Source organism: Rhea pennata, chromosome 3 (assembly GCF_028389875.1).
Source record: "Rhea pennata isolate bPtePen1 chromosome 3, bPtePen1.pri, whole genome shotgun sequence".
Lineage (NCBI taxonomy): Eukaryota > Metazoa > Chordata > Aves > Rheiformes > Rheidae > Rhea > Rhea pennata.
This window is the reverse complement of record NC_084665.1, coordinates 63,090,693-63,116,819: the sequence shown is the minus strand read 5'-3', so window position 1 is coordinate 63,116,819 and position 26,127 is coordinate 63,090,693. Positions and strand designations below refer to the sequence as shown.

Below are 26,127 nucleotides of genomic sequence, written 5' to 3'. Positions count from 1 at the left end.
AGATTTCTTCAAGATGTATTGTTAATCAGTGTCAGAAAGAAAATCTCTTTATATAGGAAATTCCAGATTACACTTTTAAATGTAATTACTGTAATAGAAATGTTCATCACTGAAAGAGAAACTCTAGACAGCAGTTGTGGTCTCTCTAAAATGGCTCTAGCTGTTGTTTCTGTGAATTATGTATTTTCTTTTACTCATTTTAGAGAAGGAAATAATGTCAAACACACAGTTTTTTCTGTACAAATATTTTGACTAATTTAAATCTCGGATAAAATATTGGTGGCAGTATTTCCTGTGCTCTTGCAAAATACCCAAAACATCCAAATAAGTTGACTATATTTAAAGCATTCACAGTGTTTTTGAAACACAGTCTTGACTCTGCAAAAATACTTTCTGTAAATTACAAGTTAATTCAAAGGAGGATTTGGAATAATAATGAAACTAGCCCAAATGATGAATTTTGCAGAGTTCTGTTATTACATCATTCTTGCAGAGCACTTCAGGTAATTCAAGTAATCTACAAACACTTGTCTGTAGATAGATTATCTTTTAGAATGTCTTTTCTGTGTTTAGTAACAGATCATAAAATATTTGAAGTTCAGTCATGTAAATGTCCATCTCTTGAGCAAAAACCGATTCTTAAATAACTTTTCAGAAATACTGATGAAGATGTTGTATTTAATATGGGGGAAAATAGAAAAAAGGTTATAATGCAGTTTAGTTTGAATTGATTTTTGAAATATGTGCTTCATTCTTTTGGTGTGGTGATACTCAGTAACTTCTTTAAAGTCCTAATAGCAACCACAAAGCATAAGTTCCTAAGTAGTTGAATTTGATAGTTGCCTAACAGCCACTTAGGAGAGAGAGAAAAATAGAGAGTCTGATTTCAGTATACAGAAGCATGTGTAGGAGAGCAAATTTCAAGGAAAAAAAAATGACATCTCATTCCTGAGATCCTAAACTGTAATTTAATACTTTTTTTTTGTATACTTTGTTTTATATTCTTAGTCTTGTGGACTGTTTTGGTTATTTTTATATTCCTGTTTCAGCATGTTAATACCTCTTTATAAACAAACATTTTATAGGTAAAATATAAATGAAAACTACTTCTATACTGCATCTCCACTGTCCTCAAATAACAGTTATAGAATACTTTTGTTAAGAAACAGTTGTATTATTGGAAGGAGATATAGAGATGTTAAATGTTGTATAATGTTCTTTTCTAAAAGAACCATTATCTGGAAATACAATTCTACAGTTGTGGCTTTTAGTATGTTTGCTGAATGATAAAATTATTTTATCTGCAATGCTGCTTGACCAGAAAAGATTAGTAAGAGAAAGTGTCTTACCGAAAGCCATGACTTTCTCTTGGTACTTTTCCTTTCTGAGTTGCAGTGATTGCACTTTAGTAAATTTGTCTTCAGGATTGCTATTTTTGGGGAGATTATTTCATTTGTGAAAGTTAGGACCCTAGCTTTCTACTATACTGTATGAACATCCAGGTGGATAACAATGAATTAAACAGGAACAAGAGAGCTTGCTGGCATTATCCTTTATGCTGTAGCACTTGTCACTTGTCTTGTTCTAGGCAACAGTGCAATGGATTTTGTGAAGTACAATTTTGGATTGCTGATTAATTCTTCAATATTTTGGATGTCATTTTGGTCCGGACTTTTAAAGAGAGATTAATGTTCCTCTCATTCCAAACCACGTTTATCCTGTGCTTGTTAATTTGGAAATGAGAGTTCACCAGTGCCTTGCAGCAGATTTCCAGAAGTAATATTCTGGTGTTGTTATTGGTGGAAAACATGCTATCAGCTTGCAGTGTTCATATGGCAAAATTACTTCACTTATCCTTCCATGTTTCCCATCTCTGTTTCCAATCCCTGTTTATATTCAGCCTCATCGTTGAAGAACATTACCTCGTACCTGTCAGTGTGACTAGTTGTTTCTTTTATCAAGAAGTTTTTTGCCTAATCAGTTTAAGATTTCCCCAGCAATTGAGAACTTTTTCTGGATTAAAAGAATCTATGGTGGCCATCCCAGGAGATATGACGTCAATTCTCATTTCATCTTCTGATGTATTAATGTTGCACATAGGGACGTTAAAGTATGTTTGAAAAAATGAATGGTCGTTCATGTTCCAATCTGAAAAGAGGAATCTATAAAAGCCCAAAGCAAGACACTTGTCTTCAGTTTCTTCTTCCCTGAAACTGAAAATAGTCAAAAATAAAGTATATTTTTTAAAATACTGAAGTTAAAGTTCTCTACCTTTTTTTTTAATTTCAAACTATTAGCATGAAAATAGAATTAGAAGGGCAAGCAGCAACTTCTCTTATTGCTCTAATACTGACACCATTTCAGAAGATAAGAATTGACAAAAGAGAAAAAAAGAGGTATTGTACACCAATATAATAATTAACATTTTGAGAGAAGTATTCATATTCTTTATAACTGAATTATTAACCTTGTAATTAATAGTTTATTCAAAGTCATTATTACCATAAGCCCTTTTCCTCTGCAGTCTATATATAGCTAAAAATCAGATGATTTTTATCAATCATAAGTTATGTGGGTTCTAGAATATACCTCCCACCCCTGCATGAATCTGCAACTACAACAACCTTTTTATATTCATACTTTAAATACCTATTTGAAATTTAAAATATTGTCATCATTACAAAGAAAAAAAAATCTAGTGTTATCAACCAGGAGGAGTAGGATTTTCAATTTCAGATTTAAATCTGAAGTAAATAGTCCTACAGGTTTATGGAGATAAGTAGTTTTCTTTATTTCATGTCAGTAATTACTACATAGTGCTCTGTGCTTCACAGTAGATAGTTTTGGTAAAATGTATTTCCTTTTCCTGATATGCTGCACTAACTGAAGATCTCCACATTTTTCTTTTATGCTGAGATCCCCTTAGAGCAATTCTTTTTATATTTTAATTCACTGATTTATTTTCCATGGGTTCTTCATCTTTAAAGTGGTGTCAAATGATAGCAGAGAAAGGAACTTAGTTTTTTAACCTCTTGTCAGGGTGGAAGACCCTTGTATTTTTTTTGAATGTTTTTGAATGTGTTAAGTCACAGAAATGAGCAGTTAAAATATTGACCTTTTACCTTCCCCAGAATGTTCAGCACAGGAAGTATGCCAGATGGAAGGCAGCATACATTCATAACTGCTTAAAGAATGGAGAGACTCCTCAGCCTGGACCTATTGGAATGGAAGGAGAAGGCTTTGGTATGTATTTTTCTGGATAAAAAAAGCAAATAAGCTGAGCTGAGACCAAAATGGTGGTACACACTCTTTTTCATGAAGCATCTGACAGGAGGCGTAGCTTCCCTGTTTAGTTAATGTTTCGTTCACAATGGGTCCTTTTCTGCTTTTTTTACTGTTATTTTTATTGTACTTTACTATTTGATTTATTTAATAAAATCTATATTTTTTCCTCCCTCTGTAGTGGAGATTATCATTTTGAATACAGTTGCTGTATGAAGGATTGTCATCTTTGGGCCAGAACCATGCATATCTTAAACCTTACCTGCTGTCTTCCCTTCAGATCTTTTCCGTAAAGTTATTCTCCCTTCTGCCAGTTTGCTGGCAGACACTTGCTATTTGCTCCACACATGCACCCTCCATTAATAATTGTTTAGTTTTCAAAACAGATTTTGCCTATTCTTTAGTTTGTAATACCTGCCACTTACTCAGTCCCCTTTTCCTCTTGTTCTTAGTTGCCTTCTGTGTTCTAGATGCTAAACTTTCCACTACTGAATTGCTTGACTTGTCTGCTTAACTGCTAGATAAATATTTCCAAGGCTACTCACTTAACAAAATGAACGTCTTTCAGAACAGGTTGTTCAAAACCTCACACATTATAACTTTTACTGTCTTGTATTTAATGAATTCAGACTTGTCTTCACTCCACTGTGAATTTAAGTCTTAGCTCTTTAGTGAGAACTGTTAAGGGTATCCGCATCTTTCTACTTTAGATCTTTTTTTAAACTGACACCACCAGAGTGAGCAGGTGTAAGCTAGCCTCCATCTGAAGTAACAGAACGTGTACTGCACAATCTCTGGCAAATGCACAATCATCACATTTTATCCTATTCTGAGAAAGACCGCTCCATACTCTTATTATGCAATGTGCAATTGTGTACACTGGAATAGATACAGGAATGCTGCTGTGTATATAAACTGATTTTAGTTTTGAGTTAATGATATTACAAGCAAAAAACATAGAAAAAGTGATACATTGCAGAAATATATCAGAATAAAACCAGTACTTAATTGTCACATTAAATAATGGAAGGATAACTTCCTAAACATTTTCACTCATTTATTTTTTTGTTGTTTGTAGTTTTTCTATGCTTAATGCATTATGAATATTAATTCTGTTTGGTAGTTTACTAATTGGTTTTAATGCAATCAGTTTCATTAATAAAGATTCTATCCATTTTCCCCCAAATCAGCTCATAGCATACAGGACTTAATGGTTTGAATAATGTCAGTTAACTTAATATTCCCTTCTTTCTTTTAGTATAAGCTTGAATTTAATAATACATTTTTTTTCTAATTGAAAAGATCGATAAACAAATCTACAGTACAACAGAGGGACAAATTAACTTGATAGTGAAGTGGCTGCATTAAGTTTTGGATGATATATATGAACATGTATATATACACGTTTGGCGTCTATACCTGGCTCTTCAGTAGATTTTGAGGTCTGAACTTCTATTCATAACACTGTTTTTAAATTGCCATTGTAACTTTCTATACATTAGTTCTTTATTTAAAATATGTCAAAACATTAAAATACTAGTTGCTGATTTTCAGACTTTTTGTCCTCTGAAGTCATATTTTCAAGCTTATTTCCTGTTTGTGAAAAAAGAGGAAAATAGACATTACATACTATTTATAGAAAGATCAGATTGGTGGTTCTTCTAGTAAGGCACAGCATCCTATTCCAGTTAGCAGCCATTGCCTGTCTTAAACTGGCAAATAGGAGGGGATTGAGACGATCCAGCCAGACTCTTTTTGAAAGTGCACAATGATAGGATGATAGGCAACCAAAACCAAAAATCTAATTGTTTATTAGGAAAATAATTTTCACCAAGAATATGGTCAAATATTGGAACAAGGGCCAAGAGAGCTGATGGAATCTCTGTCCTTGGAGATACTCAGGACTTCACTGGACAGTGCTCACAGCAACCTGATCTATGTTATTCCTGCTTTGAGTAGAGGATTAGACCAGGTAATTTCTAGAGAACAGTGTTTTAGCCAACGTTCTTTTATGACTCTGAAAAATTGTTCAGTTGTATATGAAAAAGAGGAGTGAGGATTGAGAACTGAATCAATAGGGTGGACCGACTCAATAGGGAGGAGGACAGGGCAAGAGTGCTTCTGAAATTCAAATTTAGCGAAAAAGTCTGAAAAGTGGCTCTCCCCAGTAATCTTAGTAATCTTAATTTTAGCCTTTTATTTTGTTAGAAGTAAAAAAGGATATCTAAAAGTTTGGATATCAGTTAAAATTTCTTGTAGTGACATGAAGAAAATACTGTTTGAGTATTAATACTCTTGCACATGAAACAGTAAAACATAAGCAAATTCACATATTTGAACGAGAATGTTCCACTTTGATTTCCAAGCTACTGACTTATTCTTGGTACCATCTTTTACTCACCAAAAGATCCCTCTATGGACTTAAACACTGGAGTGGCTACTTGACCCACTAAAATATGCTTCAACCTAGATACAGCTGCATTTCAAGTGAAGCATCGGCAAATGAATTTATTTCTGAGTGTCAGATCTCTTCAAAGACTGCTTTCTGGCAGTGGTAAAGCTGAGGTGAGATAGATTCATGATGCAGTTCCTGCTGCAGAGATCACCTCATCTTTTAAAATCGGATTACACTAGTTTGAATTTAATAGAGAAGGTGAGAAGATAAGATGCAAGAAAGTGTTAAAAATAGGCCAATCTAATATTTCTAATTTTAAATGAGTGTTCTTTAATGACCACATTCATAGCTTTAGTAACATTTGCAAAGCTTACCTGATCATGTGAAATGAATAATGAATTCCATACAATTGCAAAAAGCAGTTCTAAGCAAAAATTACAAAATTTCTTTTTGCTAAAAGTTTATGTACATAGCCTCTCTGATCTTTAAAGTATACAAACAGCCATAAATAGACTATTTCTTCATTTTATTAGCGCACAGACCGTATAAGCCCACTTCTTACAGCCCACATAAGAAGCTGTTGTTGAAGGAAGCTGTTGTCTGAAAGAATTCAGACTTAAAACCCTAGTCTTCATTGCAGGTCATTACAAGCAGTAGTAGAAATAGGGGAAGATTACTGCTTTCATTACAAAGTTATATCTACATGCAAAATAGGAGGGATGGAAATTCTGAGTGAGCCAAAATTCTAACATTCCTGTTTGTAAAGAGTTTGCAATATATATATTTCTGTGTATGGTGTGTGTGTGTGTATATATATATATATATAAAATATTTTGTATTTGTTGAGGTTCATTTTATGCATTAGCATCACTTCTCACACCCTTTTATTTTCTGAACAATTAAATGAAAAATGCTTTTTACCTTTTATTTCTGGTGATAACTCTGTAGCATAGGTGTCCATAATGCTTTACACAACTGAGGCAAAGATTTTATGCAAATTAATTTTTATTAGAAGATCATGAAAAAGAAAAATATCAATTCTTGCTTTGTGCATTGTAGGAAGAAAAGCAGCATTGTTTGAGTATATGACTGGACCTTCCCCATTCCTTTCTGCTTGCTCATTTTCTTCCTCCTCTTGCAAGTGGAAAAAGTCTGTGTTTAAGTAGAATGAAACTAGGTCTCTGTAGCTTGACAAATTACCATTTTTCCCAAAGGGTTATTTGCATTATAATTCTTGAAAACCATACTGTTACTCTTAGAGATGCTTTTACAGTAACATAGGCATGCTTTATGTACTTCTACTGTTGGATTTATGGATGCTTTTGTCAGGATGCTGCTATGGAAACTTGAAATGACATGTTTGATTTGTTAATGCAGTTGGAGTACAAGTCTAGAGTAAACATAAAGGTCATTTAGAGTTGCCCTGGGTCATCAAGTGAGATTTTTGTACAATGTAAAAAAAATGAACAATAGAATTTCAAATATGAAAAGGTTTCTAAACATACAAGGTATAGCTATCATAAAATACATTGTCCCTTCTTATATTGCAATATAAAATATAATGTCTATATTGACAATTTCCATGAACCTCTACAGTCTCCAGTAGGATAAGGAATAGAATGCAAGGAGGTAATAAGTTTTTGAGTGCCTTTCTTCTTGTTGTGAAATAATATATGGATATGTTTATATATGACTATATAACATACATATGTATGCATATATATATATAAGCAGTGTTCCCAGAGAACCTTTCATTCTGCATCTGTTAGCAGCATCTCAAGCTAGAGAGTAATAGTTCAGCAGAAGGAAGAAAAATAATTTTAATTTAAAATAATTTTATAGATGACAGCAAATACATTATGTTTTTAATTCTCTAGACTCCGTAAAAATAGATTTTGCCAGTTTTTAATTTAGTGCTCTGGGTTGCAGATGTTAAATCATCAACGGATTCTTGTGCTAGACCATACATTTCCTTTTACCACTACTTGTTCTTCCTTGGCATCTTAAAGCATAATCATTTGTAATATAAAAAAGACATTGAGATCCAGATAATTTTAGGAAAATGTTTGCACATGGCATACACTATTTTCATACATATGCCCATTTGTAGTGGTAATGAGGATTAGTTACTTAAATTATTCTGTCAAAACACAGACTCCTGACTTCAGAATGGAAAAGTCATTGATTGTATTTACCAGACTGATAAATCTATGGATTTTGCTGTCACTGTAGTTTGCAATGGAGCAAACTTTATGAAGCAATAAAAAAAAAATGTGACTATTAAGGCAAATTAAACTTGACTATTAACACCCCTATAGGTAACCTCAGAAAAAAAAAATACCAATTTGTCTTGTGTATGTGTGTCTTGTTATGTAGTTAGATAATGGAAATAAGATTTATGTTAGATCTTTGTTTTTAAAAAAGCAGTGCAAAATGGATCATTTGCACTGAAAATTTTCTGATCAAATTAAGCAAATGTCTGTGTTGTTTGTAACTTCTGGCACTTCTTCTGGGTCAACATTTGGTTAACAGGATGGAGGTGTCAGCCTTACTCCACATAGCCTTATGTTGACCTGCCACCCCTCTTCCACCCCCTCCACCCCCCTCCTCCAACTAAAAAAAGTCTGGGTTACTCCAGCCCTGAGGAAAATAAAGGGAGCACATGGATCCATTATGCTGAAATCTAGGTAGAAAAGTGTGATGAGGTTCCAGGAGAAGAAACTCAGTTGTAGCTGAAACTGAATGTAAAGCAGTTGTGTAACTGTTTCGCAGCCTAGCATGTCAGCCTTCTTAAGAAGATTACAAGCACTACTGTTTAAAAGCTGCTAGAACTGCAGGAATATTACAAGCACCTATCTTAATGTGGTTCTAATACTTTAATCTTTGATTAATAATATTTTAAATATTTACTTTGCAGAAAGAGTATTTACTATCCTTTGATGACATTTGGGCACTTTAACACCTAATAAACAAATGTTAACTTAAGTAAATCTACTTTTATGGTTAATACAGTTAACATTTGCCAGTTGCACAATGATTTATCACTTTAAGAAAATATGTTGAGCAACATAAACAGTTGAGCTTAATCTGTTGATACACATGCACAATTAAAGCATATTGCCCTTCTATGAATGTGCCTTTGGAAGGCACTGTTATTAAGGATGGCTTTAACACTTTTTTTAGCTTATTAGTATTACCAGACTTTAACTGTTTGAAGCAGTATCTTCTATGGCCAGTTTGCCTGCAGATTTTTTTATTTCATTTTATTAATTTTGATCAAAATGATTGAATTGTTTCTGAAAGGAGATCACGGAAAAAGAGATGGAAAATATCTACAGAGATTTGGAGCTTGGACAAAGAGGTTGAGAGGAGATTACAGGGTATTTTTTTCTTACTTTTTGCCCAGGGATGGGCTTTTCTTGTCTCTAAGAAAATCTTCCTAAGACTGGTCCAAGTTCTGTGCCTTTGAGAAACTATAGTTTGCACATACCTGGGTTTGCTGGAATTTCACAGCTGGATGCCCTAAAGGTTCACTGTACACTGAGCATCCTAAGGCAGAAGGGCTAGACTGCAGTCGCAGCTCTAAGCTGCTGTCAATGGGAAGCTGGCATTAAGAGCAGGAAGCTTGTTTGTGCTTTCGACTGGCTTGGCATAAAAAGAGAAAGAAGCTTCCAGATTGACAGATGGACAAAGCCCAGGCTGGGGGAGAGAGAGAGAGAGAGAGAGAGAGAGAACCAAGAGGGAGAAGAGGAAAAGAACTGGCCTTGAAATTAGGCTTGCCTGGAAAAGGAAACTAAGAGATAGTGGGAATAAATTGGAGTCAGGTAGTGCATACACTTGGGCAGGAGTGACTGAAGACTGTGGAGAACTGATCCAGTGAGGCAATTTGGAGCCAGATCTGAGAATATCTTGGAAGGAAGATCGGGAGGTAGTGAAGACTGGCACAAGAACAAGTATAGGGCGGGGGTTCATGTCTAGGATATGAAATCCTGACATAGAGACTGAGAAATCAGAATGGAACTGAAGAGCCAGATTAGAGCATCAGGAGGCCCTGAGAGCTGAATAAAGGAATAAATACATCAAAGATTTGTGTCTGTGCAAGTATTTACAGGTAATTTCTGCTAATTGAGATATTAACTGCAGTGACAGCTTGTTTTTTCCACACTCCCTCACTCTCAAAAGTAGCTTAGCCATTTTTACATCATCTTTTACCAAAATACTAGCTTCAGTCAGACATTAAACATGCAAAGTGCAACCTCATGGTTATAGTTTGGACAAGCTTTAAATGACTGATAATTGTGCAATAAAGTTGGGCAGGCATACCTTCAGAAAGCATTGTGAGCTCTGTCAGTTACTATTTTATTAATCCTATGTAAATTAAGTCTCTTGGATTTTGTTAAACCTAATTCTATTCTCTGAAGTTATTTGAAAACAGTTTGTTTCCTGAACACAAAAAAACATTGAAAGCATATAGCATGCTAGCAACAGCTTTTTCCCATCATTACACTATTATTTAAAAAGTAGCATATCTGGTGTTTACTTTTGAATCTCACCTTTTTTGCCAGTTCTAACACTTAAATTTTGCTTCCATCCATGATAGATGATATTACAATGTGATATTTTTTGCCAGTAATTCATAAAGAGAAAATCTAGCACCTTAAGATAGCTTTTGCCTTCCAAAAATCTGCCAGATGTCTGCTTGCATATGTCAGAAATAGGTTAATAAAACTTTAGAATGAATTACAGGATGCAGCAAGTGAAAGTAATTTTTACAAGAGTAAGACAGAAATTTTACCATGTTCTGTGTTTTTCTGTTCCATTTCAGTAGCAGTGCTTGACACTCCTGATAGAACTTTTATGTGTAGGTTCCTTTGCCTTTTTAACACTTTATAAACAAAAGAGAGTGTAAGATGTTAAATGGGTAACATTTCTAATACTTATAATGGTAGCGTTTTATCTTTAGGCGGTAGAGATATTTGTGTAATACATAATCTTGAATAGCTGAAGATCAGTGTAGATTTCATAAAGAAAAGTTGTTGCTTTTGCCTGCTCTAAACACCTATAGGTTTTGTGCTTCTATGTTCTTTTTTGCTCACTTTCAAACATTGGCAATTAACAAAATCTATTCCCCAAACTGTGCTTGTTCCACCTGACATCACTGGTACAGATGGATACGTGCATAGTAAATTAAAATTAGCCATGTTTGTTTGGATTTAACACAGATTTAGAAGGAGAAATTAATTTCTAAATTAACTGGTCATCAGAATAATAAGACTGGACCATTACTCCTGAGCCTGCAAAGCAATATCGAGTAAACTAGACTAGAACCTTAAAGGTGTTATTTGTACATGTTGTGGGATATACTGAACATTAATATTTTTGTAGTGTGCTAACTATGCTAAATAAGTTACAGCTCAGCTAAGCAATATTTAGTTAATTTTTTTGTTTGGTTCTACTTCCTCAAAGGTCCTTTTTATTACTTTTTTGTGGTTTGATTAATTAATGCAGAGTAGAAGGGTTGATGCTCTCTTCCTTTTAAGTGCTTTATATGCTATACACAATTTTCCCTATTCAGGGTCAGGTTTATATTAAAATACAGAGTGCTGCGTATTTGTAGTATTTTGTTCAACTGCTGTTAATGTAGACTTGGAAATATAAGGGATAATACTAATTAGTCAGGTTGTTTTATGTTCAGACTAGTAATGAGATGATCCTTCTATTTTAACAAAATAGATCTTTGTGTGAGCTTGTCAATATTTATCCTTTGTTATATTACTTTTTTATATTGCTTTGTTATATTGCTTTTTTTTTCCTCGCTTGATCAAATCTAGAGAAAGTGGTTTAAGTGGTGGCAACTTTTCTCCTTTAAAAAATAGAAAGGAGTTTTTTAAAGCCTAAATTTTCAAATGTTTGTAAAGAAGGAATTGCAGTAATTCCTGTTCTGTATCATTTTAACAGACGCTGAAAAAGAAGAAGCAAGCTCATCTTCTCTCCATAGTGGAACAACTCAACCATCATCATCTACCTATGAAGCAAACAACATACCAGCTAGTAACTACACTGGCATACATATACCACCAGGTGCCCATGCCCCAGCCAACACTCCAGCTGAAGTACCTCATAACACAGGTATGTCTGCTTTCACAGCCTGAAAGTGCATACCTTTGTTGAGCGGAAAGATACCCTTCTTTCCATTATATGTGAAGTAAAATAATATAAATGTTCTATGGCAGAAGCGACCTCAAAAATTAACACTGTAAAAACACTATACGAAATACTTTGTATGTTCTTATGTGTTTTTTTAAATACGTAATTCATGTTTTGGAACACTACCAGAATGTATATATGAACTAAAGACGAGCTTTCCTACAGACAGGATTTTTTTTCTTCTAAAGAGGAGTACATTGCAATGTCAGTGCTATGAAGCACCATTTATCACTTGATGAGATTATATTACTTCATTTTATATTTAGTTTCCCTTGTACATATAGACCACTATTCTTTATGTAGGAACATATCAAACATGGTATTGAAACTATTGTAACAACCCTGTAACAAACATGCTTGATGCACTGTTCATATCTATCTTTTGTTTGGTTTATTCTCTTTTTCCCATGCTAGTACTTTAGTGTAACTGACCTCAAGCAATAATGCTAATGGATATTTTATCCTTACTAAACATATGGGCTCCTACACCTTAATTGAGTTTAAAAAATAAGTTTTTTCTTTCTTTTTCTTTCCAGTCATTGTATAAAAAAAGCAAGTTGTATTTAGATGGTTTGTGAGCAAGTAATTTTTCTGTCTCCTATTCTACCTCCTGTTAACCTTAATTACAGTTAAGACTGAAAAACAAAAAGTCCTTTTTCTAATCCTGATGGTGTTTAATTGCTTCAGATGCATTTATATATGAAATGGAGCTTTTTTTAATTTCTCATTTTAAGAATACTTCACATTATGAAAAGCTCAGGATGTTCTTTTTTCAGCTTAATCAAAGGGAAACCCTTAAGATGGGCAGATTTTTTGGTTTTTAAATTCAGCCTAGGTAAATATTTAGGCTTTTATATTTGCCAGATCTGAAAAGTAGAATATGTAACTTGCTGGCATGCATGAATTCTTTGTGTTACATAGTTTTAACCTCACCAGTCATTCCGTGAAATAGTGGATATCCTAGGAAAAGTATTTTTATCGCTTGTACACAGGGAACTATGTAGCAGATTTTTTAGAAATAACTGTGTGCTAATATAATATGTTTTGGATATACTCCAAAAATATATATAGTTCTGGATAAAAGCCAAGTAATAATGTCTAAAATGTGAATGTAGATACAAGAATTTTCCTTTTAAATCCAGCTAGTTTTTCTAATTCTCACTAATTGTTTTTGAAGGAATTAGGAAGGAGATTACTTGCTAGCATGAAATGACAAGCGTGGTGCTTTAAAAATAAAACCGTACAGCCTCCCTCTGATATTAAGAGACAGAATTAAAGTTTGACTAAAAAAAAAACGAACTTTTCTTCTTCTCTTACTCTGCATGTTTTCATCGATACTCAAGGGTAACCAATGTCTTTTGGATCTGTGTTTTCTTAAATTTTTTCTATACTTGAAAACAAATTTCTGTGAATTTCTGTAATGATAAATGATAGTCTGTCAGTTCTTGAATACTACTTTATAAAATGTTTTAGTCTTGATGTGTTTCTTAAATTTGTACTTGTTTCAAATTTTTCTTACTTTTAAAGTCTGTAAGTCAAAATAATCCAGTTTTTGTTGATTTACAGGTGTGACAAGCAACACCATTCAGCCTGCTCCACAGAATATTCCTCTTTTAGATCCTTCCCTTTACAGTGCTCAGTCTGCAGGTAAAGTGGTAGCACTTGTTTTGTGTATATCTTGTGTCCCTGTCCTCCTCTCATGTTTTGCAGCACTTATGAAATTAGAGAAATATGTCACCATTATCAAAATTCTACTGATTCGTAAATTTTAAAAACAATGGACATCATCTAAACGTTTTGTTGCTAAAAGTTTTTTAATAGCTTCTGAAAACTTTGCTATAGTGTGTGGTTAGTGACTTGGTTTTGAGCTCATGAGTTAGCATTGTGTTAGACTTATTATGCCGCTGTTTCTCAAATGAGGTCTTGAAGTACTCGGAAAAGCTTATATGGCTGATGGCCTTTCTGATTCTGTTTCTCTATTCTAATTTCTATTTTTCACACATTGCCTTTACTTAACATTACTTCTGGAGTATCAGTATGTAAGTTATTTATTCACTTCTTGAAATAATGAAGAAAGATATTCCAGTTTCTGTTGCAACATACTAGTTATGTTCTATACCAGGAGTGCATGTTGATTATAACTAGTACGTATATTAAGTGAAATAATATAATAAAACGCTACCAATTAGTCAGTTTGATGTACTCTTTAATCAAGACTTTAAAAAAAAAAAGCCTTGATTTAAAGCCTCTTTCTTTGATGTTAAAATCACTAATAACCTAATAGCATATTATATTTGTTTGCATATATCTCATTCTTTGAACTGCACACACAAACGCGAACCTTAAAGAAATCATGTTCTGTGAAGAAGTAGTGACTTGACTGTAACAGCTGGAATATTCCTAAATTTTAGTGTGAACAGCAGTGTGCATTTGGACAAATCATTAACTGTTTTCCACAAGTTATCCTGTCCATGGAATAGGGATTAAAAAAAAAAAAAAAGTTACATATGTTTGTAAGAATTAGATTTTTGTGATTGATGTAACCTGAATGTTGAGTTTGGTATAAAACCTATTCATATTCTGTCCCACTATTTATCTTCATCAGGGAAAAATGGTAATATTCCTAATGGATGTTTTGAGTGCCAGTACTAGGTACAGTCAAATGTTCGTCTGTTATGACCACTGAGTTTGGATAGATATATTCTTGTATGTTATAACTTAAAAATGTTGAGCTAGATGTTTTAACCTATCATGTTATTGAAGGGGATGTTTATGTTAAAATACTAATTTCACTGAAAAAGCCTTCTGTTTAATGAGAGGAATGCTATAGCTGAAATTCAGTGTTTCAACTTGATTTGAGTGTTTTGCTGTAAGAATGGTTAAGGATATGTCCATCTTTATATTTGAAAGTAATTTAAAAGGTTACAGAAAAATAATAGAATTTGCCTTTGATAAAGATACATTCACCTTTAAAGTTCTGTTGAAGAGCAAAAGGCACATCCTGCTGTTTGACATACTGATATGTCCTATAGTTAACTCATTGAGAGCAGTATCCTAGAATTGCAGCTGAACAGTTTAATCTTGGTGTTAGTACTGGAGTTCTTTGAGCTGTTGTAAGGGTTTTGGTAACTCCTTAACTAAAATGGCTGAATTCATTACTTGAACTCGCTCTTGTTAACTGCTAGTTGGAAAATCAGTTTCTACTGCTTTGACAGCAAAGCTTTCATATCTATAATTGAGTAAGCTTATTGGGATCCTCTGGACAATCATCCAAACAGGTTTTTGGCTAACTACTCTGAAATTTGTAGTTGTTTTTGTCTATTGGTTTGATTATTTAACTTTAGCTGTGAAAAAAGTTAGAAGTTTGAATTAAACTGTAATTATTAAGTATTAGAAATTCTGTTATTTGGTATCTTGTTAGTACCAGTGCAGTGCTCCCTTCAGTCACTTACCTATAACAACCTGATTTAATAAATTTTGTAAATATAAATAATAATGAATTGAGTGAAATAAGATATCCTTGTATTTGTGACAATTCATAATAACTGATATCTTGTAAGTAAGAGGTTAAGATCTTTACTAGCACAGTGATGAATCTCTATTTTGATCGAACCTGAGTGTTTGCATGCCTGCATTCTTTCCCTCTGTGTCTGCTATGTTACTACAAGTTTGATTCTTCTAATGGCATTACAAGGTGTTACGCTATCATTAGGATGTTTTGCAAAAGTGCACCCCTGGAAGGCAATGTGGCCCATGCCACACTGGTTGTGAAAGCTTTAGAAAAAATGCTCTCAACTGTGCAGGAGTTTGGGAGGGCATGAGGGAGATACATTAGTTAGCTGAGTTATAGTAAAACACAATTTTGTTTACATGCATAGAATTAAGAAGTTTGAGAGTGAAGGAAGGTGTTTGTCCTTGTATGCGACCATCCTGTATTCCTGCCGTCCGAGGCAAACATGCCTGACCATTACCGAAAACATCCTCCCTTCAGCTAGCGATGTAAAAGTAACATCAGAAATCATTCTTATCTGCCTAATGTTGAGAAGTCCTTTTTACATCCACCAGTACTCGGCTCCAACTAGGTTTGGAAATGTCCATGTTTTACCATGCACATGTAAAACTGTTGAGACGCAGCAGCCCTCCCCAGTTCGTGAGCCCCAGTATGTATTTTGGCTAGATCCTGGCTGCATATTGAGGTTAATACTTTGGTGTACACCAGTCCTATGGATATGTAGCTCCCTTTGGGAGAGAAAGGGGTAGTATTGCTCTCCAGTAGATCGGTAGAGCTACCACAGTGCAAAGTACACTTCCTTCATGATTTAGACACAATGTCTGTATCTATACTATTAAATTTAAACATACTTGTAAATATTTGATACTGAGAGCAACTGGCACAGAACAACTCACATCAGTACTATTAAACTTTTAAACCTCCTAGACAAGGTAGTTCATAAAGGCTGCTAATATGGAATGGTTTCTAGCCTGCTCCAACCACAAATTGTGCCCAGGAATTGTTTGGGAAGGTGCTAGTTAGCATAGGCCAAAACCATACTGGAGTCTGTTCCAGCAGTTTGACTATGTAGACAGTCAAGTTCCAGTGCTGAGGCACATGCCCTGGCACTGTTTAATGTACTAGTATAGACATAGCCAAACAGGATATTCCACATATTCCTGTAAGACTGTTTGTGGTAGTAAGATCAAATGTATATTTTAAAAAGAAATTATATATTTTCTTTCCTTCCCACAACATGGGAGAAGCAATTTTTTTAATGCTATGATGGGAGAATAACTTTTGGTGGGAAAGAGTGGAATATATTATTGAAAGAAAACTTAAGTTAAAGTAACAGCATTCCTTTGATTTTAGTCAGCGTGAAGCATTCAATACTTGTTTTATACGAATAGGTTTCAGTGCTTAGCTTTTGAAAGTGTCAAAACTTAAACAATTCAAAGTCTTTCCCATGTTAGTTAATGTCTCTACTAACAGAATGTAGAGCTGTGTGGCAACTTCAATGTGTGCGCAATTCTCTGATATAGTTTGTTTAAAAAATTTATTACCCCTAGATTTTGCTAACACTAAAGGCATTCATGGCTGTGTTACATGGAGCTCTTATAAAACTTTCATATACTCCCATATGCTTCCTTCCACAGGTGTCATAATATAGAGAAACCATTTCTTCATTCTAGGTGTGGGTATAATAATGTTTGATTTTTCCATGAATAAAGTAGAAATAATAATGTGGCATTTTATATGTTTTTGTCATCTTAAGGAGAAATCTTTGAGGATTTACATTCTGAATATCTTAAGTGTTTTAATGAAGCAAAAGGTCATTTGTTTTTAAAAGTCATTTAAAGTAGCACTTAGTATTTTTAAAAAGTAACACATTTAGTAGTTAACATTGTTAAAAATTCTATTTGTCATCACTGTATGCGCCATGTTTCATTGATTTAATTGAAATATTCTTAAACTGACTTCTTTTCATTTGGGCAATTTCATAAAAAGGAAAAAAAATCTAAATAGAAATGGCTATCAGTACAATTATTTTAATTCTGAAGCTGCTTTTCTTTCTCACCATGATTTTCAGCATCTATATTCCAATTGCCTTTCAGTTTTCACTATTTTTCTCTTTTAAACTAAAGGAATCATGCTTGTTAACATTATGGATTCCATGTCTGTCACATTTCAGTAATAAATATAACCAGTGTGCTACTAGTTTTGGATTAACACAGATGCAGGTTTGTTTCAGGATAAGTACAGCATACATTTTTCTATCTCAATATTTTTGGTATTGCAGAGCTTAGCCATTAGAATATGCAAGTTTAGTTAGTTACTTAAATAGGCAAACTTTTGGGGTGATAACTTTGATTTAAGTATAGGTATCATCATTAAGTTTTGTGTTATTTTGAAAACTTAAGAACACACAGCTATTGTATTTCTGTTCTGTTTGTCCATTGTGAGGTGCTAACTTCAGTGGGAGCTGAGGCCACTTAATACATCAAAAGATCGACACTCTTACTGTGTAAACTTTGGTTTATAAATCTGAAATTGTTAACATTTTTCCCCTCAAGTTATGTCATAATAGCATCTGAAGTAGATTTCATAATAAATAAGGCTTTATGCCAGCAAAACATTAATGGAGATCATACTGTAAAAATAAGATTAGACTGGTGAATGTAGGCTTCCTTCCAATAAATTCGTTGAATATTGGACTGATGCCTTGACCATTTTTTAAAGAATGATTTTCTAGTTTCTTTTGGCATCGTAACATAAAGCAACTTTGAGGGGAACTTGTTCTTTTTAATTTCTTAAATATGTTCTGTAATGTGGTCATAAATTGACCCCAGCTGCTTTTAGTCCTTGACTTTCAGTTACAAAATAACCCATGTGTATGCTCGTGTTTATGCATGCACTCACACATATTTACTCATGTATATGTGTTTCGAGAGATTTAATGTGGCTTTGCAGATTCAGCAGTAAACCAATATACACTGCAGTGATAACGATTTCACTAAATTGTCATGTGGCCTCTATTCAACAGTTATTTAGTGGTAAGATTTATTTTTCAAAGATAAAGATAAGTAGTTGAGTGTATTTTTGAAATGGATAAAATTAATCTTAAGAGCACTTACCCTCCTGCTTATTACTGTTTATGTTTGTTTTGAAAACTAGCAAACCAGTTGAGTTTCATGTGCTTTCCATTCTATTTGTTCAAAAACTGTTGTTAAATAATAAGATTGGGAAAAGGAAAAGCAGATATAGTAGAAGTTTTCTGATAAGACCTGAGATTCTTCTGTGAATGTTCTCACAGTATTGCTGACAAGAGTTTTATTTTAAAAGAAAATGATCCAACTAATCAAAATTGTACCAAATAAAATACATTTAAGTATTTTCATATACTTGCTTGAAGTTAGAAAGCTAGGCTGAGATAGCTTAGCTTTTCTTTAACTGATTTTTATATTAAAATCTGTGGTGTTTAAAAATGCCTTTTTTCTTAATCTATGAAATCGTTTATTGCTTATAAAATGCTTTGTGGGATACCTACTAAAAATAATATGCATTTATTTAGTATTATGTATTATAATTATATAAATTATATAATTACTTAAATGTATTCATAAGAAGCTGTCCTTTACAAGTTGCACTGAGAAAATATGAGTAAAGGTTTTAGAATTTGTCCATAAGTTTTTGGAATGGTGTAGGATTACCCTCAATCTTGGAGGATTGGTGGGGGGAGGGAGGGACATTAGCATAACCATACTTTATTTTATTCGCACATCAGGGATGCTGTTTTCATACCAAATGTTCTGCCACTTTAGGCCTAGGTCCCTAATGGCCTTTTAGAAAGCTGAATGCATGTGTGTGAGCACTAGAGATTTACGAATGTTTGAATCTCTCTAAAGAAAGTGCTGATTAATAAATGACAGTTAATTGTTTTATACTTTATAAGAATCTTTCTTGCTAGTATTTTGCAGTATTACAAAAATGGGCACATTTAGTGTTCTTTCCAGTCATTCAGTGTAAACAATGGAAGCATAAATTGGTTGGATCAAACAGAATTATGTAAAAAATATTTCAGTGGGAAATGTTTGTGCATCTTGAAAAATTATTCCAGTTGAGAAGGAACAGTTCTGACTGCGAGTGTATTATTCCTGAAGGAGACAGCAAAGTAATTATACAGTCAACACAGAAACCACTGTCCTTTTTTTTTTGCAGGTTGTAACATGATAACAGTTAACTTACTGTGCCTAAAAAGCTCTCCTTTGCTGTCTTAGATGAAGAGCAGCTCTTTCTCAAAGGTATTGACTTACTCATGAAAGGCACTGTGTCATATAAATACGAGTGCTTTGAAAGGTTCTCTTATATTTTTCAAATGGCAGCAGCAAAGAAGTTGAGCATTATATGAATGGAAAGAAGAATTAACAGAAGAAACAACATAGCCTGGTCTTTGTAATACTACTGCACATACAAGTAAAAAACATAGGAATAATCTGAGATGAAAACTCAGTCATATTTCCTTTATTATAACTTTGTAATAATTTTTTTGCAGGGGAAGTCCGTTTGACTCCAGAGGACTTTGCCAGAGCTCAAAAGTATTGCAAATATGCTGGCAGTGCTTTGCAATATGAAGATGTGAGCACTGCTGTTCAGAATCTACAGAAGGCCCTCAAGTTACTGATTACAGGCAGAGAATGAAGCCTTTGTCCAACAGATTCACATCGTTTGCCTAAAAAACTAACAGTTTATTATTGTACCTGTTGGGGGAATGGAGTTATATGAAAGTTCTCAATCCTGTTGCCCATGACAGTGAAATCACTGTTTCAATGTCAGATTGCCAATTAATGGTACAGTAGGTATCTCAAACATTTTTCATTTTCTACTCAGTGGAGCTAGAAATAAGTGGATGCAGTGGATTGTTATATGCAAAATATGGAAGAAGGTACTGCAAGTGCTGCTCAAGAGTTGGAATTCATGTTGCAGTATTTAGACTACTGATGGGGGAAGATGCTGAATCTGTAAAACCATGAACAGATGAGTGTTCTGTTAAAATTCTCAGTCTGGTTTTCAAACAAATATTTAATAAGTATGATAACTTTATAATGGTAACTAAGATTAGGACTTTTCTTCTGAATTGAGAGCTTGTGAGAGGGCTGAGAGATCCACAATGGGAAGGATTTCTTTCAGTATGTAAATAATTTTAGTATCATCTGAGATCCAAGCCAAAGTTGAGGAAGACTTTGTGAGGGTATTTGTATTTTGTTTTAAAATATGCTGGAAAACCATCTCTTGATACTTCAGACAGTCATTTTGATGGTATTCTGATTCTATCCCCCACAGCTTTATGGGCTGCAGTATGTGGTCTTGATATTGGTTCTTTCTCCTTTTGCATGAACACTTAATTTTGTGTATGTATGAGTAGTTAAGAGAAAGTACTAATATTAATCAGAGATGAGCCTGAAACTAGAACACAGAGATTCTAAAAAACATGAACTTTAAGGGAGATTTACTTCATAGCTGTTCCATCTCTTTAGTAGGCTGAATCATAGACCAGTTTTACAACAATTATTGCAGTCAGTCTCTGGTATTAGTGTCATAGAGTGTGATATTTCCAGCTAGTATTCTTCTGTCTGCTTTGTTGTGGAGACTTTGTGGACTACAGAATTAATTAAAATGTCTTGGAATTTGAATTTCAGGTCTTTATAAGGTCTGTCCTTGCAATTATAGAGCTCTTGATTGTTAAAAATCCATCAATGCTGTTTTTTTAATAAATAGTCTTTTAACTAGTATGAACTAATGAGTACACCCCCAAAGCATTTCTGATTTATGTAATATATTTTAATGTTGATTATCTGGTATGTTTTTCTTTCCAAGTTGCCTAATGAGGTGTATGTATCCTTTATAGCTGCACTGTTTTCCAGAGTCTAAAATAGAGCTGATATTTAAAGCAAAAAGAGGAGGGAAAGAAAACCAAACAAACATAAGGATGCATTAAATTTAACTAGTCATATCCTGTTAAGAAGGCAGAATCTATATAACAAGAAGTTTGAAAAGGGTAGTCTGAAATTTATTAATGTATTCTAAAGCATTTAGCTGAGCAAGATTTAATAGATAAAACAGGTCTAGTATTTTTTTTGTTATATGCTGTGGGATGGTATGCTAACTTGGATAATAATTTGGATTAGAATTGCATTGGTTTGGGAAGTTAAGAATTTTAAATGCTTTGGACAGTAATGCCCTATAAACCTGGGCAGTGAGCCTGTGTTTGGTACAGTGCTTCATGCAAGTTAAATCCTTCAGTTAGCTTCAGTATCAAACTGAAATACTGTAAATGCTTCGATTTATGCTGTTGTGGGTTTATGCGGTGATTTGAAGAGCTGCTCTTCATGTAAGAGGAGGATGGGGGACTTTCATCCATGTAGAAATATATATTGCATTACTGTAACAATCATGACTGCCTTTCATTTGATCATACAGCTATTTATAAACATTGATTTCAGTCCCCAACATCTGAAGGAAGAAGATCAGTTTCCTTGTTTCTATTTAAAAAATAATTAAAAGAACTTATAGGCTTTTGTATTACACAAAAAATAAGCAAGATGTGTTGTAACACCATGTTAATTGGAAGCTTTTCAATTACAACTGATTTTTTTCTTAGTGATAAAATGATGTGATAAATAACTAAGAAGGTTGCAAGTATTTCTTAAAAAGCATAACAGATTGTCTGTTGATCATGTTTATGTTGGACCTTTGGAAAACCAGAGGATCATCAGTGAAAAAGCCATAAACAAGTGAACACTTACAAATTTGTAACTTTCCTGTATCTAGAAAAAATAAAACTGTCACTAAATGGAGTGGAGATGACAATTCTCCATGGATAAGCCATCTGGATGTTCTTTGTTAAAAAATGAATTTTGGGAGGAGAATTTGCTATATAAAATTCTTACGAATTCTGGAGAATTAAAGATACCTTAATGCTAACCTCCATACCACAGTATCTGAATTAGCATATTGAAGAATTTTATTTTACTTAAAATTACTTTTTCCTGATCATATTCTTTAATTAGTAGTTTTGTAAAGCAGTTCACAATACCATGTTTAAAGCCAGCTATTTAAGCTGCTGATATTTGATGCAACGTAATTCCTTAGGTTTTCTGTGGATGCTGAAAGTTTGTGCCGTTCTGACTTTGCTTAGAGTTCTGGGTTACATAGTTTATTTGTTGCAGTTGATTCAACTTTGAGAAAAGACCCAGGGTTTATAGTAATGTGCTCTGTGAATAAACACTTTCCTTTTGAACATTTATCATCTAAGCTGGTGCCTGAAGCAAATCGTGAATAGCAAAACATTTCAAAATCCATTAAGTACAGCCATGTTTGGGACAGCTTAAGTGTGTCAGCCCAAAAGTTCAAGCCAATGTTGCAGAACAGTCAGGAGAATGTAGATGAATAGCTTGTAAATATTCAAAATTGGAATTTGTGCCAGACCCCATGCTAAATACTGTGTGAGCTTTAAGTGCTGACTGTTTGATTTTACAGCCTCTCTGAAGGATAAAGTGTCCACCTATAGCTCCCTCTTAAATCAATTCCCAACACGTATGGTTACAGTGGGAACTTCCATTTCTTGTTGCACTCATCAGTTAACTCTTTTCCACTTACATTTTATTGGCCTTTCTCTTTTTCATTCATGAGTTATTAATTTAGTTCAGTGTTTAAAAAAGAAGAAAGGAAGGTTTGTTAGATATTCCATGTTCAATTTTGCTATTTATGGAAGATATTTTTGTAAATCTGTTCAATATATGTTGTTTATAAGGTTTTTGGTATTCTTTAATATTTTTAGTTCTCTATACTTCCACCTAACAGCAGGGAAAGTTCCATAATATAATGCTTATAAAATGTTTTGGAAGGTATCTTGCAACTTCCAGATGAAATGGAGATTTTTTTTCAAAGTGTTCTAATTTACTAGTACTGGAGATGTTGCTTTAGAATTGTTCCAGTCATTTCAGGGGGAATTTTTAACGATTGCCCGTTGTAGGTGAAGTTTCAAAGGCACAGACTTAAGTATGATCATATTCCAAGATGTGATTGTAAGTGTAGTACATGATCCTATATTATCTATTAGACATTAACAATAAAGAAACTTACTGTGTGAGGTAGGATTTGGGGGGAAGGGGCAAGAGGGGAGGGGTAAATTCAGTGGTGAGCCATAAGAATGCCGTCCAAAAAATATAGTTAGTACGTTGTTTACAGGTATTGGAAAAATGTCAGAAGGGAATATATAGACACTTCACAAATGTTGAGTTTAATGCTAAATATTTAATGAGCTAATTTAGTGCCAAAGGTTAGCTTTTAATTGTGTAGTATTCCAAATAAGTTTGCTTTTCTCTTTTTTTCGTGTCAACAGTAAAACAGAAGCTTGATTTAAAAAAAAAAAAAAAAAAAAGGAAAAAAAGAAAAGAAAAAAGGGGAGAGAGAGCACATAAATTTAGAAGTTTTAGATTTGCAAAAGTTCAAAGATAGTTTCTGTTGTGTAATTTTCTGACTGAGATTGCAAGGCACCCTCATGTATAAAATGATTCTTTCTTCTTTTTAAAATATTATTTGTTCTGCAATATATGGAATCAGAGCCTGAGCTTGGATATCTGGATTTTGGAAGACCTAAAATGTTATGCTAAGTTTTTAAACCACTGGTGGTGCATCCTGATGTTGGCACCATTATTTTTTGCAATTACCTCAGAATTTCTATGTTCTTTACACTTTAGAATTTTAACCAAGTTTGGTAGGCGAAACAGCAATGTGTCTCTTCTTTCTTACTGTATTGCCAACTTTCAGTGCACAAGTATATTCACAGAAGAACCGAAGATGGTATGAATTTGCATCCAACATTTCTCTGTCAGCAAGAAAGAAGTTACTGCCATGTTATCAGCCAAACTCTTTTTGAGTTACAAGGATATTGAAACTTTTCCTCTACATAAGAAATTTACAGTCTGATCGTAGAGATGGTTCTGAATGTAATGCCCTAAATTATCTCAAAATAAGAACTTTGTGAATAAGAACATCAAAAACAAATTTGAAAGAGAAAGTAAAGGCATAGGCCAGAAGGGGAAATTTTCACTCTCCTCAAAATGGGAGAGGGCACAAAAATGACTGCAGAAGAATATGGAAGAATATGGAAGAATATTGTGACTCCCACCTGGAACCCTGAGAGCTGTTTGCTAGGAAAGGCTCTCTTTAGCACCTTGAAAGGGATGTAGAAGGAGCTTGATCTTCAGGCAAAAGATTATAGGAAGATAGTTAAAGTATCTAAAGTGAGGAGGAGCTAGAATGTGAAAAATTTTTTGCTACAAACTGTAGAAAAAAATATAAGTTACAGTACAGGGGAAACTTAAGCTAGTTGAAGTGATGAAAGCAGAGTATTTAAATGTAGCTCTAAAGGGGAAGGAAAAATAAAAGTTGACAACATTCTGATAATGGAGAAGAGCATATCTCCTTATCCTTGGAATTAATGTACTCCTTTAAAAAAAAAAAAAAAAAAAAAGTCAAATTTATTAGATAATTAAAAATGATGGTAGGGGAGAGCTCTTCATGGAAAACATATTATGAAACTGCATAAATAACTGCATGATGTATAGTTTGTCCTTAAAAGGCTAACTCCTAATTTTGTCCTTTCCTCTTGTTTTGATTTGCCTCTGTTTCTTCCCTGTCTGTATTTGCTTTGTGGTTTTCCCATAGCTAGAGGGGAGATTGTTGTGATTTAATACAGTGCCAAGGATGAGTAATAGCCTACATGTTTAGACCTTCTCAGGTAATTTAGGAAGATTAACAAGTCTCAGTTTTACCAAATGTGGACTACAGAGCAAATGTAGAGATTTCACTTCCCTCCTGAGCTTCAAAGGCTCCTTGGCAGCAATATGGCTACAATATTTGCAGGACGATGTGTGGAACCGAACTACACTTAGAGTCATATCGCCAATCAGTGCCCATACCTAACTCTTGAAGTTTCGAGACCAACTAAACTTGAAAAACAAAAAATAAACATGTAGGAAACTTGAAATATTGTCTGAATTTTTTGTGAAAGTGTCTTCTGTAATCTGCTCGAACAGTCTGGTATCATATTTCAGTGATGAGGGCAATGTTTGTTGGAACATAGTCATATCTTTTGAAATAGAATATAGTAAGAGATTGTGAATTCTAAGGAAATATACACTTAAATTATGGTTAAGCGTAGTGGTATCTTGATAAACTGTAAACAGTTAGCTCAACTGGAAGGTTGCCAGTAGCAATGCAAAGATCCATGTTTTCTGATTTTTCTCTTAATCCTTGGCAAGATTTGCATGCAATAGTTAATTTTTTTAAAAAGCCAGTTCAGAGATCCCCCAGAGTCCAAACTATTTCCCTTGCGGTTTGACATGTTTTACCAAAAGACACCATTACAAGAAGAGCTGATAAGTATAGCATGGTTGATAGGGTTTAATTTGAATAAAGTGTAAAAACTAACACCTAACCTTTACATAATCAGACAACTTTTATTTGAGGAGAGAGGATGGCTCATTTCTATGAGCTGTCATTTTTTTTTTTTTTCATATTAATAGCTTTTGTAAGTGTCTTACCTTCCTTGGAATTGGATTTGATTCTTCACAGAAATTACAGCTTCTGTTAGCTGATTAAATATGAGCCTCACTAAAGAAACTGTAGAACAGTAGATGTACCAGTCTTCATAAAGGTATAAGAACTTAAGGTTGCAAATTCTGAC

The 26,127-nt window shown here is 33.7% G+C and overlaps 1 protein-coding gene across 3 annotated transcripts in view; it reads left to right on the top strand.

Annotated features, from left to right (window-relative positions):
* Positions 1-22,688, top strand: part of VTA1 (vesicle trafficking 1) — a 44,397-nt gene extending 21,709 nt beyond the window's left edge. For all 3 annotated transcript variants that reach the window (XM_062572459.1, XM_062572460.1, XM_062572461.1), the window contains 4 exons: positions 3,132-3,243; positions 11,636-11,806; positions 13,451-13,531; positions 19,930-22,688. In XM_062572459.1, the coding sequence (XP_062428443.1) occupies positions 3,132-3,243; positions 11,636-11,806; positions 13,451-13,531; positions 19,930-20,075 (510 nt within the window). In that variant the 3' untranslated portion in view covers positions 20,076-22,688. The remainder of the gene's footprint in view (positions 1-3,131; positions 3,244-11,635; positions 11,807-13,450; positions 13,532-19,929) is intronic.
* The last annotated feature ends 3,439 nt before the right edge of the window (positions 22,689-26,127 follow it).